At 41.5% G+C, this 17,708-nt stretch overlaps 1 protein-coding gene across 1 annotated transcript in view; it reads right to left on the reverse strand.

Moving 5' to 3' along the window:
- The window catches only part of PDIA5 (protein disulfide isomerase family A member 5), a 96,676-nt gene that overhangs the window by 41,010 nt on the left and 37,958 nt on the right, over window positions 1-17,708 (reverse strand). The window contains exons 8-11 of the mRNA XM_084289610.1: window positions 16,344-16,411; window positions 12,070-12,161; window positions 11,895-11,966; window positions 7,073-7,209 (exon numbers count right to left, since the gene is read on the reverse strand). Of these exons, the coding sequence (XP_084145736.1) occupies window positions 7,073-7,209; window positions 11,895-11,966; window positions 12,070-12,161; window positions 16,344-16,411 (369 nt within the window). The remainder of the gene's footprint in view (window positions 1-7,072; window positions 7,210-11,894; window positions 11,967-12,069; window positions 12,162-16,343; window positions 16,412-17,708) is intronic.

Here is a 17,708-nt window from a genome sequence, read left to right on the forward strand (position 1 = left end):
TTAAAAATGCATTAAAGCAACATTAAAGGTAGGCACCTAAGGGATGGGAAGAGTCAGGAAATGCTCCGCTGAAACTTAAGCACATCTCTTTTCTTCACCTAGGTATCCAGGCTCTTAAAACTGCAACATTCATCACCCACACGCCCTTGAACAACAGTTCAACCTTTCGGTGATTAGGGCACTGCAACTTCTTCCCATCCTGACAGCTGCTTCACCAAGAAGCCAAACGCAGCTGGGCTCTGCCTATGAGCTACCTGACAGTTCAGAAAGTGTCTTGTTCAAAGCTTTTTTTTTAATTGCTCTAAAAAATTAGGAGAGTATTTTGCACTGGCTCCAGCAGGAGCAGGATCAAGCCCACAGCACACACCTTGACACATGCATGTTGGCTTGTGCCAACAGATTGTTACCCCACAGATGAGTAAATGCAGCCGTATCAGTTGGGTATGGCATCTGTTGAAGTTCCAAATACACGGCTTACCTTACACACTACGGGGTTCCAGCAATCATTTCAGCCTGCAGCTAACATAGCACTGAACTGCCTGCCTTCATTTTATTCAGCAATGCTGTAATCAGAAGAACTGGCACAATTACTTTTAAAGCCCTGCCCGTGCAGAAAGGCCAATTTAAAAAGCGGAGTTCCTACACGAGGCTGGGTTGTCAAAGCTTACAGAGACCTTTCAGGAGACTAAAGCAGACTCCTGACTGAAGCCTACATCCTGGCAAGCTCCTGGCTTCCAGCCCCCTGCCATTTCGTAGGGCTACACCATGTTCTGCAAAGCCCGCTCTTCCCTCAACTTTTGCCAAGTAATAAGCCCAGCTCACGCGTTGTTATCTTTGACCAAGGATTGATCAAAACTATGCACCTGGGCCCTGTTATTGCTGCTCCTGGGAAACCACCTGACACCCCTCCCTGAGGACACCAGCCAGACACTTGTCTTTTTTTCTGAAACACCCAGTTCAGCTGGTGCCAAGGCTGAGGTCAGAAGGCAAACCTTCAGTGGTGAACAAGTATTTTCCACCTGAACTAGACTGATTACCATCAACAGAGACAGGTTGAAACTTCTTATGGAAAGATACCACTAGAATATTTCCAATAAATTAAGATGTTTACCTACTGCTTTGCTTCATCCTAGAGGCTGTACGCCTGGAGGCAGATGCCAAAAGCTCTGTATGTAGCCAATGAAAACTGCCAACATTTTATTTTAAAATTCACTAATACGTCAGATATGACAGGGTCAAATAAAAATTAAAGGATATTTCTATCTATTCCACATTGAGCGCTGTCGTTATTTGGATAACCCACATGCCTTTGAATCATGAATTAGCATGGAAAAACTTGAGAAGATTGTATTTACTTATTTTTTATTACATGCTGCTAATATTACACTGCTGCTGACCTGCGCTGGAAAGGCTATTTTTTATTTTTCATTCTAAGGCTACGCAGTAAATGAATTCCTCAGCCTTTTCAACCCGTGGCCTTTCTGTTGAGGCTGCCAAGAGAAGTACCAATTAGCGCTAGCTGCAATGGTGGCTGGCTTCCATGACGAACTTTCATAAGGAACCAGTGGGGGGCTGAAAGGGAGACTTATTTATTTATAGTTGTAAAACCCAGCCTAAAAAAAAAAAAGATTCGATTTTCTGCACACATTTTGGTTTTGCTTTAAATATAAAATGAGCAATAGATTCCCATGCCCTAATCCCACCACATGCAGCAGGAAGAAACAAAACCAAACTCACTGAAACCAGTGGCGGTGTGCCATCGGGGAGAGTCCACTCTTCGGTTTGAAGCTGGAGGCCTTCATCTTGTATTGGGCTAATTGGTTGGCATTCTTAGTAATGAGTCCACAAAGTGGCTTAAAACCTTGTTTTTTAATGCACGGGGAAGGAGGAGGAAAGCGGAGAAGTTGTTTTTCCAAAGCTAAATTGATAAAACAGCTCCCAGTGCAATTAAAAACTTGCACAGATGAATAGCCGGCTTTGGAAAGCACCAACTGTGTAATTTATCAGGCTAGTTTACAAAGGGAGAGAAAATATCCGAGGACAGGAAAGGAATTTCACGGACATTTCAAAAACACACCAAAACTGTATTGAATTTTATCGTCTCAAGATTTATTTCTCCCTCCCTTCTATTAAGAGGGAGCAAGAAGAGATAATGTCATAGCTGCATCACCAAAGCACTTTCCATGAGCAAATTAAAGGCGCAGGGGAAAAAAACCTGCGTGTTCCTTGCCTGCCTTTCTTATCAAGAAAGAAAACCAGCGATGGCTCCAACATCCCACTAAGAATATTGACATTTTCCCTAACCTTATGCACTGCAGCTACACCTTATATAATGTCTATGACGAAGTCCTATGAAGAGGGCTGGGTAGGAGACAGTTTAAACATGAACATAAGCTCACATACAAGGAAGAAATGGTGCAGGAGAAATATATTAATACTTCAAATCTTTAAAACACCAATGCATGTTCATAGTTATAGTAGGGACAAACAACCTCTTCTCCTCCTTTGCCCCTGGCATCAGTACCACACCACAGACCTTTTTTTTTTTTTTTTTTTTTTTTTTTTTTTTTTAAGGACAATGGGGTTTGAGAGGGAGGGGGGAAAAATAAGCAACCATGGGAGGTTACCAACCGTCACTCACCAGCAACAGTAACTGACTACTCAGATCTGCTCTTGCTGAATGTACCCAGGGAAGCTACAGCTCGTGGTAGCACCAGGACTTTATTGTACACGAGGCTTCCTGAACAGCTATGCCCTTAAAGTGTTAGTGTCCTTCGTGTTAACAAAACATAATGAAAAGTTGCTCTTGTGCATGAAAAGCAGACATCTTTTAGAACCCACTGCTGAATTTGCTTTAATTTCAATACAAGACTTTAAACTCTCCTCAGTAGCATTTGAATTGACTTATCCGTGACTTGGTTAGGGTTATTTTGTCCAAGACTCTGAGATCGTGCTTTGGAGCAAAACGATGGGAAAAATGTAGAATGAGAAATTATCGTTTTTTTTATTCTTTCGACAAAACCCAGTCTGAAAGACTGCAAACTGCACTAGCTTGGCAAATATTTTGGACAGCATTTTTCTAAAAATAGCATTTGACTCAGCAGTTTGACGGGGACAAATGAAAACACAAACAAAGTGCAAAAAAAGGGCTCTTTTGCACTCAAGTGGTTCAGGAACATTTTAAGTCCCAGTGAGCCACTATGTCACTAAAGCATTTAGCAACATTTGACTGGCAGTAGAGCTTAAATTTAGAGACACTCAGAAGCCAGCTGTCATCTTGGGCAGCTAAATAAATTGATCAGCACGGAGAGCAAGAGGCACAAACAGACATGCAGTCCTTATTTTCACTGCTAACAGAACATTATGATAAACTACATAGATGCCTGTATTTATGCTATGGTTGAGCTTTGTTTGGTCTAGCGATGGCATACATAGCTACACCTTTGCTTGGTGTGACACATCTCTCAGAGACTCGTGCTATGGAACATGGCCAATCCAAGCAACAACTTCAAAACCTTCAGGGGAAGAGACCATTTGTTTGCTCTCCTTTTTTATAGTGCTGTGTGTCAGAGATCCCAGTTCATAGCCCAGTTTTCTTCTGTGTAAAAGCAACACAGAAAAATCACTTCAGATGTCTGCAAGACCAGTCACCTTCATCACGTTATACGTGACATGAACGGCAATGCTGAGTGCACAGTCTGGATGGTTGGATGTATCCAGGCTAACAATATGCTTACCACCAGCATTTACAAAATTTCAGCAGAATGTCTGGGTAAGAAGGAACACAATGCTTGCTGTGAGTCTGTCTGCACTGGCTGAGGCGGAGGAGTGCCCTCAGACTCTCGGCTGGCTGGGTCACTGTTTACCTATGCTAAACATTCAGATTTGCTGAACATCCTCTTAAGGGCTCTACAAAGAAGTTTCAGAAGGTTAAAAATCCTACTTTGTGTCCCTAGTGACCTGCCAAACAACAGCAAGATGAACTCATCCCACCTACAGTCGCACACGTGTTTCAGGGCCAGCAGTAGCAATTCAAAGCAACACATCTTCTATTTAGTGGCTGTACTAAATTATTGCAGAAAAGGTGTAAGGTCACCGATAGCAAGAGGTGCAAGTTGCATGCTACAAACACTCCTGATATGTTTAAATCACCCATAGCTGCTCTGGTTGATCTTAGTTACATACTAGGCTGCACTTAACACAAAATGCTGCAACACTTCTAATTGGGCTACTGAGAGCAACTGATTGTAAATAATTATAGAGTGGGCCTCACGGGTGATCATTAGTAGCCACAGGCATGGAGATCCAACTGGCCACATTCATCACAGTGCCTAATTTTGCAGTTCACAGGTATTTACCATGAGTGCGTTTGGTTCAACTGCCTCTTCAGCACTTGCGGGGGAGGAATAAAAAGCTTCCGTCTTCCCACACATCTTTTAATACTACAGTGTATTAATACATCGGCCATCTGACTGCGGAATTGTAATTAAAGCATCACTGAAATAATTCTGTCTCTAGTAAAAGATCTTTGCATGAACACGAGATTTATAACCTGTTATAAAAACTCCAAGTCACGTGTACACTGCACAGGGACATAGCTTTGTAAGTCCTTACTAATTCCAGGCCAGCGTTGAATCCTCTTGTTTATTCTTAGTTACAAAGAAGTATATCCTGAGTTCTGGGTCTATTTTGTTCATGTTTCAAAGAATAAAATTAGTTATTAATTTTTAGAAGCAACTGTCACATCCTAAGCCACAAAGGGTTGATTTTTTTTCAAATGATGTCCTCCATTTTTACTGCTTCTTTTACTGGAGTAATTTGTCTCCTTACATTCATAAGGTGTCTCCATTAATAAAATTAATAAGTAGTGAGAAGATCTTTTAATCACAGAGAAAACTGTTTATGATAGCTGCCTGTCATTAATTGGTTTGCAAGCCTCGCACTCTGTGCTGAGGTTGCCCACGGAGGATTCTTACAACCACAAAGATCTTTAACACATTTAAAAGCTGGATTCTGCAGGTAGGCAGACCACTACCACTTGAATGTAAATAAAATGTATTACACGTTATCTATGCCCTAAATATTCACTTTACATTTAAAATTAGGTTTCTTGGTAAGGAACATTCTTTGTTTCAATCCCGAGCAGCTGGAACATGTTATCAGGAGAATGCAACAGCCCAGTTCAGGAACTGATTTACTTTTATAACAGCATTTGCCAAAGTACTGCTGTACCTTAGCACAGAACGCCCCTCCGTACAAAACACACTCAGCTGCAAGGGCTCCTCCTCTCCAAATGGGTCACGTCATACCTACAATTAAATTATGTTTTATATTACCTGTGCTTTTTGAGGATATTAGAAAACAAAAATTAAACAGAGCCATGTTCAGATTTAAAACTAACTTGAGTTTCCTACAAAATTTGAATGTAGCTGCACGTATTCATCTATTTTTATCCTGACTTCCTACAGGAATGTGGTTTACAGGACAAACTTTTGTTTCTTCTCTCTGCCTCTTTCCAAATAGATTATCAAATTCCTTTGCCCATTTAGAAACTCAAAAACCAACAAAGCTTTAAAATACTAATAAAATAATGTATGTTTAAAGAAATCTGGGGCTATATGGGGAGAATGCTTATCCCAAGCCCTTGCACGCAGAGAGGTGAAGCAGGGAAATTCAGCAGTTACCTTCCTGACTGGCAGCTGTTGTCCTGCCAAGCCAGCAAGCGTGCAGCTCCAGATGAGCAGCCGCCTGTGCTGTCGCTTGCACAGTGGGAGTGCACGGAAAGCTGGGGGAAGGAAGGATTTGGGTAACGAAGGATAACTCCTTAGCAAACCAGGCTTCATCAGTTCTGCTACTTGTGTTTTAGTTCTCACACCAGGCATTCATCTCCGGCCCCACTTTCATTACTACAAATCATCCAGTGAACACAACGACAAAACAGCAGTCACCTGCTTCCGCGGATCAAATTGCTGGATGTTTCATCAGGCAAAGGAAATTCATTACAGTGTTTTCCAAGTGAGTCTTATGAGCAGACCCTAAAATAAAGCATTTAGGTGCTAACTCCTGCTGGTTTAACGGGAAGCTGGATTGCAGCCTCTGTGCCAAGACCTTCAGTTTTTCTGCTGTGAGCACGTACCCTGCCTCCAGAGCCCTAACCTTCAAATCTAAGCCCATGAAAACAAACATCTCATCCAAGTGCAACTGGCAACACAGCAGCAAGAGGAGACGAGCTGTGTATCATCCAACACAGCAGATCTGAGCCTGAACCTCCAACTGAAGATACAAAGAATTGGTAGAACCTGTTGCATAGCTGTAACATGTTGCATCATTAGCAAGCAAACTAGTTGATGCAGGTATTAATCTGAAGGGTACAAAATACAGGAGGACAATGTAGCTGGAGGAGCTTGCAGAGGGAAATACCTTAGGGCAACCCACTGCATTTTACTGCTCCAGCTGAAGTCTCAAATCATCAAAAAAATCAGCCCAATTCATTCTCAGCCAAGCTGTAAGTAGTATCACTACCAGCTCCGTATCAAAGGCCGCAGGGACTTTCTGAACTTACTTAATGTTTTGGCATGCTTCAGCACAACACTGAATGACCATCACCGCTTAGATTGCCAGAGAACTGTGGCAGAGGAGTGAAAGTGAGTCACCCCCGATTAAAATTGGTGCATTTGCAGCTGTGAACAAGGGCTCATGACCTCACAGATCTCAAATGGAGTTGCTGAAACAACCAGAGCTCTGGCTTGAAAGCAAATAACACAGAAGACTAACCAAACACTGACGGTAATCTTGTAAAACGACGACTCCTCTGACTATTTAAGCATTATTATGCTCTTTAGTTATGCTTTGACTCAGCCTACAAAATACCTCTTCCAGCAGCATACCTCTATCCTAAATTTGAAACCAGCAGCTTCACAAACATTTCATGCCCTGTGTGTTTAAGATTCACAGCAAACAAGAGAAGCCTGGACTTTGATTTTATGGTTCTGCGAAACCTACGCAGCAAATTATCATTGGTTTTGTTTGCAAGCATGTGGATCAGGGTACAGAATAGAAAAAGCAAACTCACATGGTGCATGGAACATCACCAGCACAGATGAATGATCTTTTATAAACTTGTCGAAGTCTTCATCAGTCAGGTGATAAACTACATTTTCCTCATCTGCCCAGGGAGTCTCCGGAGCCTGTGGCTGAGGTGCCTGTGGGCTACAAGACAAACAGACACAGCTGAAAAGCAGCTCGTTGGTGCTGAGTAGTAATTTTAGCAAGCTGGATTGCAAGGAACCACCTTCGTGCAAACGTCCACATGGGTCTGACACACTAACCCTACTGAACACCTTCAGTAATTCTTCCACTCAGAAGTGATAAATGCCAAAAGTCAGACAGAACTGGAAGAGAAAGGAAAAAAACCCACAAGGAGCTCACAAGGACAGATCAGAAATAGAAGAGGACAGAGTGAAGAGATAACCAGACTGCTTAGTTATTACATTATAAAAATCGGATGTATTTTTCTATTACTCTTTAGCCTCCTCAGCAGGATGCTTCCTTTCTTACAGCACTCACACTTAGTAGTTCACAGGAGTCATTGCAAATGAAAGAAAAAAGCAGTGAGTAGAAACAGCCAATCTAACCAGTCACCTTGAATACCAACAGAATATTGATTATAGGGCTGACAGAAAGGAGGAGTGGCAATGTCGGGACCATGAGTGAGCTGTGTGCAGTGCACACCAGGGCATTTACCAGGGAATTCATAGCATGGCTTTACCCTCAACAACCCTGTGACCTGGGGAAGCATCGTTATGTCCTCCCGTGACAGTGGGCTCACAGGCCTAAATCAGCAAAGCTACTCAAACTGCATGCTTAATCTAAAAGATAAGTGACGCGCTCCACCGAATTCCCTGTGATTGCACATGAGCTTAACCATCTTTGATGGCTCAGAGCCAGAGAGACTGCTCAAAGACACGTTGGAAAATCTGGAAATTGAACCTCAGTTGCTCTGGACCAGTTCAATTGCTCATCATTCCACTACACAAGTGCTCTTTCCTTTTATCAATGTACATTTATAAGAGAATTTGGCAGATGTGAACTAAACTATGCTAACTGACATTTTATTTATTAAAGCACTGCTCACATAAAGTACACCCAAACACAGGAACATTTGGAGCCAGACTTTGAAGCTACTTTATCCTTGCCAGGTGTAGTAATGAGTTCCAAATATCCCCCCAAATTCCCCAAATTCTTTGGCAAAGCACAAATCTGGATGTGGCCCCATCCCTGGTGAAAGCAGATTTACTATTTTTGATTAAAATGTATTATTGTGTTAGCTGCCTGGAACAAGGAATGGCAAACGGATGATAATTCATTTATTCTGCTTTGCTCACTGCTAGGCTGAAAGCCTAGTTTGATAAAAAGAAATCAGCAGAGATATACAGATTCAGATAGCAAGTTCTGTTGATGTAAGCAATGGGTCCAATCCAAGAATATTAAGCAATGTGTGCAAAGCTGCGATGCACACCTCTGATGCTGCTCGTAGGATAAACAAAGCAAAAAACAAACAAAGGTGGGAGCTGCACGAAGCCAAGCAGCCTAAAGAGAAAAAGAGGCAAGTCCCCATCCATGAGAGTTTACCACCTAAATGGCCCAGGAGACCCACAGCACAGGCGGAGTTGTGACAATTCAGGGGCTGTGTCACAAAGCTGCCCAGAGAATCACTGTGCTTGCTGCCAAGCCTGTACGAAACAGCAATAATCCACAGGTATGTTGGCAGATGAAGGCTTTCCAGAAAATACCACGACACAATCAATTTGGTAGGGGAGCTGGTTCGAGTAGTTTGAGCATGATGAACACGGACATGCTGGCCACAAAGCACCAGAAGAAAGCTGTGTTCAGCAGAGCCCAGCATGACCTATTTCAGCAAGGAATTAGTAAAGCAGGGCACAGGATGTTTATTCAAATGGCCCACTTTAAAATGCTGTGCATGCTAATTAGCCTACACAGGAGTTGGTAAGAAGTACCTCAAAGCCTGGAGGAGACAACAAGCAAAATCTAAAATGTCATTTAAAACTGAGAGAAGGCACATCCAACGCCTGAAGACCAAAAATAGGATGACAGAAGTCTGGAAGAGATATCAAGAGCTAATTGAATTAAGAACAGAGAGCAAGTTCTTGATTTAATTGAGTAGTTAGGTGGTGCTAAGGAAAGGCCCAAGAGAAGTCCACAAAAACTGCGAGACAAACAACGCAGCTATTGGAGGCAGCAAGGAGCTGTCTGGCTTGCCTACCATCCAGATCGATGCAGCTGTGTAAGAAGATGGATAAAAAAAGAATTGTATGTACAAGATAGCATCTCCCGTATTAATAATGCTGTGTGTTGGAATAAGACTGTGATGGTTTCTCTCTATCACCCCATAAAAACATCTGAAACTCCACGAGATAGTAGCCAGTGCCTATTAGGAAGATAAGAGGGGTTAAGTACCTGTAGGCAGATGCATTAGGACACTTCAACACAAGGAAGAAGTGCCTTCACAAACTAACAAATGAAAAGGTGTTGGAACCCTCCAAACTAGTAGCTCTTGCTCTGAGGGAAAAGAATGTGAAAAACATCCTCTTCACAGTGTAAGTAATTCTAACCTTTGTTGTTATACTCTGCAACCCCCTGCCCTAAATCAGCACAGATCAACCACTTTCAGAACTTAGCCACGAACATTTAGAGGTCAAAACAACAAGAGGGAGCTAAGAGAAAACAGCTGCCCTTCTGTGGCATTTAACTTGTGTCCACAAAAACCAGGTCATTTCATACGGCACAGTGTCTCCTGGATTCTCTTTCAAGAACATACGGACAAGAGCATGTGCACGCACAGCATAAACACACATTGGTTCTCCTTGGCACGGACACTCTGGCAGTGCCATGCCCCTGCTGCTCAGCACACCTGCTCGGCTGACTGGCATCTCCTATCTGAGCAACTCCCTGCCTGACATGCGTAGCTTTGTCTTGGCAGCAGCCTCCACCCTCTCCAACATCACTTCAGAATCACCTCTCCTTAAAAGCGACACAGTCTGGGGAACCCAGAACTGCACCTGACACTCAGGGAGTTCAGAGACTGAGCATTAGATTTAGGATGTGGTCTTGGTGCCTAGCTAATTCATAGCCTATGCCTGTTCTGCTGTAGTTGTGTTTTCAGAAAAGGGAGCTAGCATCATTCCTCCTCAGAGGTGAGAGGACACTGCTCAAGACACCAATATCACAGGAAATCACAACAGTGATGATATTAAATTCTAGCTTGAGTTATCTGGTGAGAGCTTTAATATTATGCTGTTTTGAAATATAGAGTATACACCCTGCAGCTATCTAATTACAATCTTTGGCTTTCCTAAAGCCCCCACCATACCATTTGACTACTTACACTCCTCAGAGTAATGCAATATTATGCATGTAGCAGATTTACCCTCTATCTACAGTATACAGTTTTAATTACGACATCAATTACTGGCAAAATTTAAGTACGCATAATTTCTCAGACGTGCCTTCCTTAAAGTTGCATTTATTATACAAAACAGGAGTAAGAAGGATACTACTCAGATCATCTTTTGGGAAGCTAATAAACATGCACTGAGCACTAAGTGAGGACAAACAGCTGTCTTTAGCTCTGGACTGCTGGAGTATCAGCCAAAGCCCACTGTGGCTTGTTAGCAGAGATTATCATTGGAAAGAGCTTGCAGCTGTTCTGCTTTGCTTCCAGTAGCTGTGTTCACTTGCTGTCACAGCACTGATAGAAAGGCACTGCATATTACAGGGATTATCTGGATATTACGTGGGCAGACGGGGGAAAAAACTCACCCCAAACATCTAATGTTTCACACATGGTAGCCAAGAGATAACGACATCCTTGCAGAACTGAAAAGCATAATACGGTACAGGTGATGAAGTCACAGCCTTGCTCTGCAGGCTGATCATCTCCTCAACATTGCTGGAGTTGCCATCTTGATCATTAATTTCTGAAAGGCTGAATGGACTAAATGAAGCTTAAAGACTACACCTAAATCTCTTCTCTTTGATCCACAGGGCAGTGCTTGCTTTCACTGTTTGTACCTCCTGAAGCCAACAGGAACGCTGCTGGCACTACGTTTGCAGGTCCCCATCCTGAACCACCTAGCCTACCACTGCTGAAGCCCCTGGGCTACCTGCAACCCTTCCCGTGTCCCCAGCGTAGTCCCATTGGTGCAGTAAAACACATTTATTTTATTCCAATTTTGCTAAGCCATATCATCACAATAGTTTGCAACTTATATTCACATAATTTAAAGATTACTTCTTTACATAATTCACATAATTTAAAGATTTACAACTGTAAACAGATGCCTTTAGGTAGAACGGGACACTTTCAACACCACTTCAAGTCATAACGGGAAACAAGCTTTGTAAAAATGACTAGCAATCCAGGGTGCTAGTTTCTACTGTGTGTCACTAGAAAACACTAAATATTCCATCTGAAGGCTAAGGAACTAATGAGAACTGTGTACTTGGCACGTACATTTTAAATAAAACAACCAAAGTCACACCTTTTGTGAGGTATTAAATTTAGGCACCCAAGATCATTGGAAATTTAAGTTGGCATTTTTAACGATGCCAAGATCTGTGCATCTGCATTAATTTTGGTCCATAGTCAGTACCCTATTACATATGAAATGCAATTGTAAAACGCAAGGCATGCCTAACGTTTGTTTTTTTAGCATGCAATCTCTCTGTGCTAGTTCAGCCAGTCTCAGAGGGGTAGTTTTGTTTGCTCTTTTGAGCAGAGGGAATGAGGGAGAGATGGTTGATCCTAAACCATTACATTCTGTAAATAATAAAAGGTACATAAAAGGTGGAGTGTATGAAGTTCAGTGCCTTACTTTTTCAGCCACTCTGCTATATCTGCTGCAGTAGCACCATAGTTCTCAAAGTGGAACAGGAACTTTCCTTTCCTATTAAAGCAACAAAACAAGGTTTAGTGCTTGCCCTGAAGATAAGAACATGCAATTATAGTCAAGTGTATGATTTCTTAAATAGCAGCAAAACATAACTGACTCAAAATAGCAGATTGTAGGATATCCACGGACATTGTATTCTTCCTTTATCCTTTCAAATTCAGCAGAGTAAACATTCATCCCCGCAAGAACCTGAAAAAAACAGAGCATAATTATATTGATTCTTACAATACAGTAGTAACAACATGACTTCCAAAGAGCAGTAAAGCCAGCTAAACTCTGTGCAGATTCTGATTTCACTCATATTGCTGTAAAGCAAGGGTGACTTCATAAAAGGCAATGATGAAGCGCTTCTGATTTTGACCAAGGAAAAACAGAGCAATATTTGAGCCTAGCCCACAGAAAGCACAAACCATTCAGCCTGTCATGTACTCCTCGCTCTCAGAGCACCTCCATTTCCTTTTATTCATCCCCTACAAGAAATACCAAAAGGGCATTCTCTGAATCTCACTAGTAGTTTAAAATACAAATCTGCAAAGAGAGCACAAGTCCAACTAGAATTCTTTCTTCTTGTGCACATACATAGCTTAATTCACATCCAAATGTTTACAAGGACACAAAGAGTTCTAGCCACGTTTTTTGGTTTACAATCTCAGCTAATGTCCAGAAAGTCTGCCTGACCAAACACTGACTTTATTCCAGTTCAAGAGTGTGCTGAATGGCAAGGGGGAAAAAAAATCAGCATTACTTTGATGTAAAACATTCTCCATGAGCCCAGGAAATGCCACATGGCATTTATATACTTTAAATGTGTTAACTTACCTGATTGGCAGGGTGTAATAACAGTTGAAACAGCCTTTTCTTACAGATATTGAAAGATAGGCATGGGAGCACAGCAACTTTTCAGACTGGTAAGTGAAACAAAAAGCTTCCCTTCCCTTTCTTTACCTCTGTCCCAGCCCACCCTCCACACCAGCAATCCACCCCAAGCTTCAAGCTCAGGGCTCCTGTGCCCTCTCCAACTGTCTTTCAAATACTTATTTCAAAAGACTTTTGACCTGAAAATTTGAAGATAGGACTAATTCTGAGGTTCTGTGGGTTTGAGATTCACACTGAGGTTGTTCTGCAGTCAAACCTTCAGCCAGTTGCTGAGATACAACTTCAAGATTAACTTAGTTTTAATGGCATTGACAGCTTAAATCATTTTAGCAGCAGGGTTTTAATCCTAACACCTCCTCCTTCCCCCTCCAAAAACAGGATTTTCTCCTTCCAGCTGAAATATCACATCAGAATTTAATACCAGGTTCCTGACTGCAGCAAACTGCATAGACCAACCAAATGTGCTAGGAGCCAGCATGAAATAAATCTTAAAGCACAAAATCCATGTTTGAAGGTCAACCTTTTCTAATAGCGTGCTGGAAAGTCACAAGAAGATGCTTTGTTTTCTCTCACCTATCCTGAGAAAGGATAAAGGAAAGCTACCTCAGAGGAGAGGAGCACAGAAATAAGATTTATACTGGCTGGTCACATCTCAAGCTTTGAATTTTCCTTGTAATTCTAACAACCAGATTGACTTCATTCATAGGAGATACTAAGGCCCAGTTCTCCCCTTCCCTTATCCTTTACGTCAACTCTTGTGGATAGGTAAATTAAATAGGATCAAGATGCAGCAGTTGCTTTATACAGTGAGAACTGGCTTCATTAATCCCCCGCTTTACACCAGCCTACCAGATTTAAGATTTGCCAAGAACTTTCAAAAGATTTCCTAGGTTTTACATTAGCATTTCCAGCCACATCTATACCTTTAGCCAGATTGCGGTGATTGATTTGGGTCAAGAATGTGGATTCATTCTGCTGTTCATACACTGTATGAAGCATAAATGACCAAAAGTCTATTACAATAAGTTTCATTTTTAAAAACAAAAGTTACTGCTTTAGCTGGCCTATAATCACACAATCATGTATCATCAAGGCTAACAGGGACCATCAAAATATACCTCCTACCCAAAGTCAGGATCCTCCCTCTATACCTAAGCTTGTTCTGCCAGATGTTTAGCTAATTGTCTTTTAGCAAATGACTGAATAACCCCGACTTCAATTGAAGTCCACTACCTCTTGAAGTATCCACAGCAAACACGAAGATCAGTTAATTTCTTTCACCTCTGCAGTGACATTTGACATACTGCAACACTTTACCTGCTCCCCACCAAGCTACCTGTATCTAAATCGACTTTGAACCTTTGCTAGCTGGTCGTATCTTCTAGGCTTCTGACTTCTGTTCTCCTGTGACTCTCCCATCCTGCTACTTGATGGAGCAGAGCTAGGGGAATTTCTTGTGCCAGGGATAAAATAAACCATCCTCTTCTGGTGTGGAACCACTCTTTTTGTTTCGTGCTAGGGTTAATGGAATAGAAAACTCTAAACTTTACATAATACTGAACCATACAGTCTTCCTCTCAGCACCTACAGGAAGATGGGACCAGTCTCAAAAGAATATAGCAACCAGCGACAGACACAGTTCACCTTTTCATTTTTATGACCTACTAAATAGGCAATACTATATTTCATTTTCCTGCTATATAGTAGCCATAATCACTTTTAACCCTGGCACATCCTGACAGCTAACAACAGGTCTGATTGAAATGCCAAACCTTCAGCTCATCCAAAACAATCATAAACTTTCCAGCAGTGCCTGATCTGGAGGTCAACATTGCTCTCAGGCACCCCATGGATAATTTATGATGGGTACAGCAGAGTTAATTTTAGAAATGGCAAACCGTGTACACATCCCACTCAGGAAGCTAACTAGGTCAGATTTAGATGAACAGATTGATATTTGTGAAAGACACTGGTGACAGTGGCATAAGTGGACTTTCCTCTGAAATAAACCTGCACTAAAAACACTACAAGTGCAAAAAAGCACCTCTGACCAGTGCCAGACCCCTGAGCTGGGCAGGATTAGCCTAAGCCTACCTAAACTCTTTCCTTTCTTTCTTGGAAATTATCAAACTAGAACAGATCTGGAGTTTAAATTCAACTTGGTTTGGTTTGAATTTAATAAAAACAGAACTACATGTGGACAAGGGATAATTGCAGGAAAATAGCGTTTTGCAGCATGCCCTCTCTCTGGCAGTACGTGTGTAGGTGTTTCTTTATGCTTCAAATTCCTGTCCACCCCACGCCTTGTGATAGACCTGCTGTGTAAGACAGGAGTGCCTTCCCCCAGAAAACAGCACACCCTCCACAGAAGGGAGAGGAATTTGCATGCTGCCTGGCTGTATGGAAGCACTCCTGAAAATATCTTATTTAGGACATCGTAAAGCCTTGAAATCTGAACAACTCCCACTGCTTTCAGCCCTAAGCAAACAAGGATTTAAAGAAAAATTTAGAGAAAACACCTTGAAAAACAACTAGCTGAGAGAACATGGGGTAGTCCGAGGGCTCTCAGTGCTCATGAAATGCACTGACCAGAGCCGCCCCAGCGATGAACTGCAGTACTTCATCTGTTCCTTACCATGTGCTGCCTCTCTTGAGGAAACTTATAACCCAAGTGATTCAACAGGTAGAATCAGACCAAATCCAGCCAAAGCCATGGAACAACAATCCCATTTCTGTGTCACTCAAGTGTTATTGGTATTACATAAATTATACATAGTGTATTATAAAAACATGACTTGGAAAGTGTCTTCGTCTTGCTTAGAGAGATCAATATGCCTTATTAGTACAAACAGAGAACCAAGTTATTGCAGCTGCTGCAAATTGATTTTATTAGGATCAACACTCGCATTTATTTTAGCCTGGTATAAACGCTAACTTTGTTGACAAAGCTATAGCAATGCTTATGCATGTAACACTTATGCTTACTTGTTAGGAGATTGATCAAGAAAACGTACAGTAATCCCCCTCCCATGACACTGATTCTCCACTGAGCAAGTGGATTAATTATTACTCTAAGGGCATCCATACTTGAGTTGAATAAGAAACATCAAGCCAAAAGCTGATCAAACCCAAAATGGCAAATATTTCTTTATCTTTACAAAAACAAGCTTAAGACGACCATAAATTCACCAAATAGAAGCTAGACATAGCAGTGTCAGAGCCCACTTTTCCCTGACAAAAACTACATACTAGATATAAAAGGCAAGTGAGTAAATGCCTCATTATGCTAAGTTTTAATAATAGCAAAAAAAAGGAGATAATCCTGAGCGAATGTGGAACAGCATCATTCATTTTTGGCTTTGTTTCAACTTGTTTAAAAATTACCCACTTCAATAAATATTTGTGTTTTTAAATATTCAATAAATTGTTAAAAATATTCTCTTTAAAAAAAAAAAAAAAAGATTTTTTAAATATAAATCTTATCTTCTCACTTACATATTTACCCTTCAGTTCTGTGGCTGCCTGCTGATAAGACGGCATCATTCTCTTACAAACACCACACCCTGATAAAAAAAAGATATCGTGTCAGTAACATGCCAACAACTCCATTCAGACTCTTCTACAGGATCTGTGTTCCAAAGCATATCACAATACATGTTTTTATATACAATAATTTTTTAATGAAATTCCTTATTTATTCCACTAAGTCATTATATTATTATTTTCTAAGGATGCTACATCTTATTATATGCAGCTATTTCTGCTATTTTTTCATGCTGCTCAGCTTCATATTCATTTCTTTTCCTAGTTTTGGAAAGAGCAACACCATTTTACGTTCCTAAGGCTCTGGGCTGAGCTCACAGTGGAATGCAAGATGAAAGATGTTATGCTCATCAAGCCAAACCAAAAAGCTTTGTGTATTTCGAACGGGCACTCTAGTGACCAAGAAAGTCAGAATATGGTCTTTAATCAGGTGGGCGATGGGGGTGTACTTCAGATTCATCTCAGTTTAACAGGTCTTTGAAACTCATTTGAGACATCTCCTAAACACATTAAGCAGACATCAAAAGTTAAGCCATGCTCTGTTAATGGAGAAGACGATAACTCAGGAGAAGCAACAACCCTTGTAAAATACAAGAACTTTATGTGCTGAGGAAAAGACAAATAGTGAGTGAGGAAGACTACATGCATAGCTGGAGCACACTAAGAGCTGTTTGATGACGCTCGAGTGCTAAGCAGATTAGCAATAAATCACCTTGTAAGCAGCAGGTTTCACCCTTGCCAAGTAAAATATGTGCACGCACACTGGGAAGAGAGAGGGACTGCAGACAGCATGAAAGGAAGCTGTGGCCATGCACTTCAGACACTTAGTACAGAAACCCATGGTCCACCATGGGACAGCAGTCAACACTTTTCTTCTGGTAAAGAGAGAAGGGTTTTGGAAGTATCTTCCATAAAGGAGAAATATATTTTGCAACCACTGGTTTAGGACCACATCAGCGTGCCTGAGAGGAACATTCTTTAATCAGAGGAAAGAGAGCTCATTTCTGTGGTCTTTCCACCTTTGATCTCTCCACTCAAATTGCCAGTGAGGTCATTAAATTAGTGCTGTGTCAAATGATGATTTCTTGGTGGGCACAGACCATTCATCTGAGGTCCACTGAACCCTCAACTTCATCCAAACCACTGGAACAGCATCAAAAGATACGAGCTGTTAACACCATCTGCTGGATCCTCAACTTCTGTTGTCTTTAACAGGCCCTAAACTAGTGATCTCCCCCACTTTTCCTCCTGAACCTCTTACCGCTCCCTGGACTTTCTCTTAGAATACAGAGGCATACCAGCCTCCTCCCACAGCCA

Source organism: Netta rufina, assembly GCF_964035555.1.
Source record: "Netta rufina genome assembly, chromosome: 6".
NCBI classification, from domain to species: domain Eukaryota; kingdom Metazoa; phylum Chordata; class Aves; order Anseriformes; family Anatidae; genus Netta; species Netta rufina.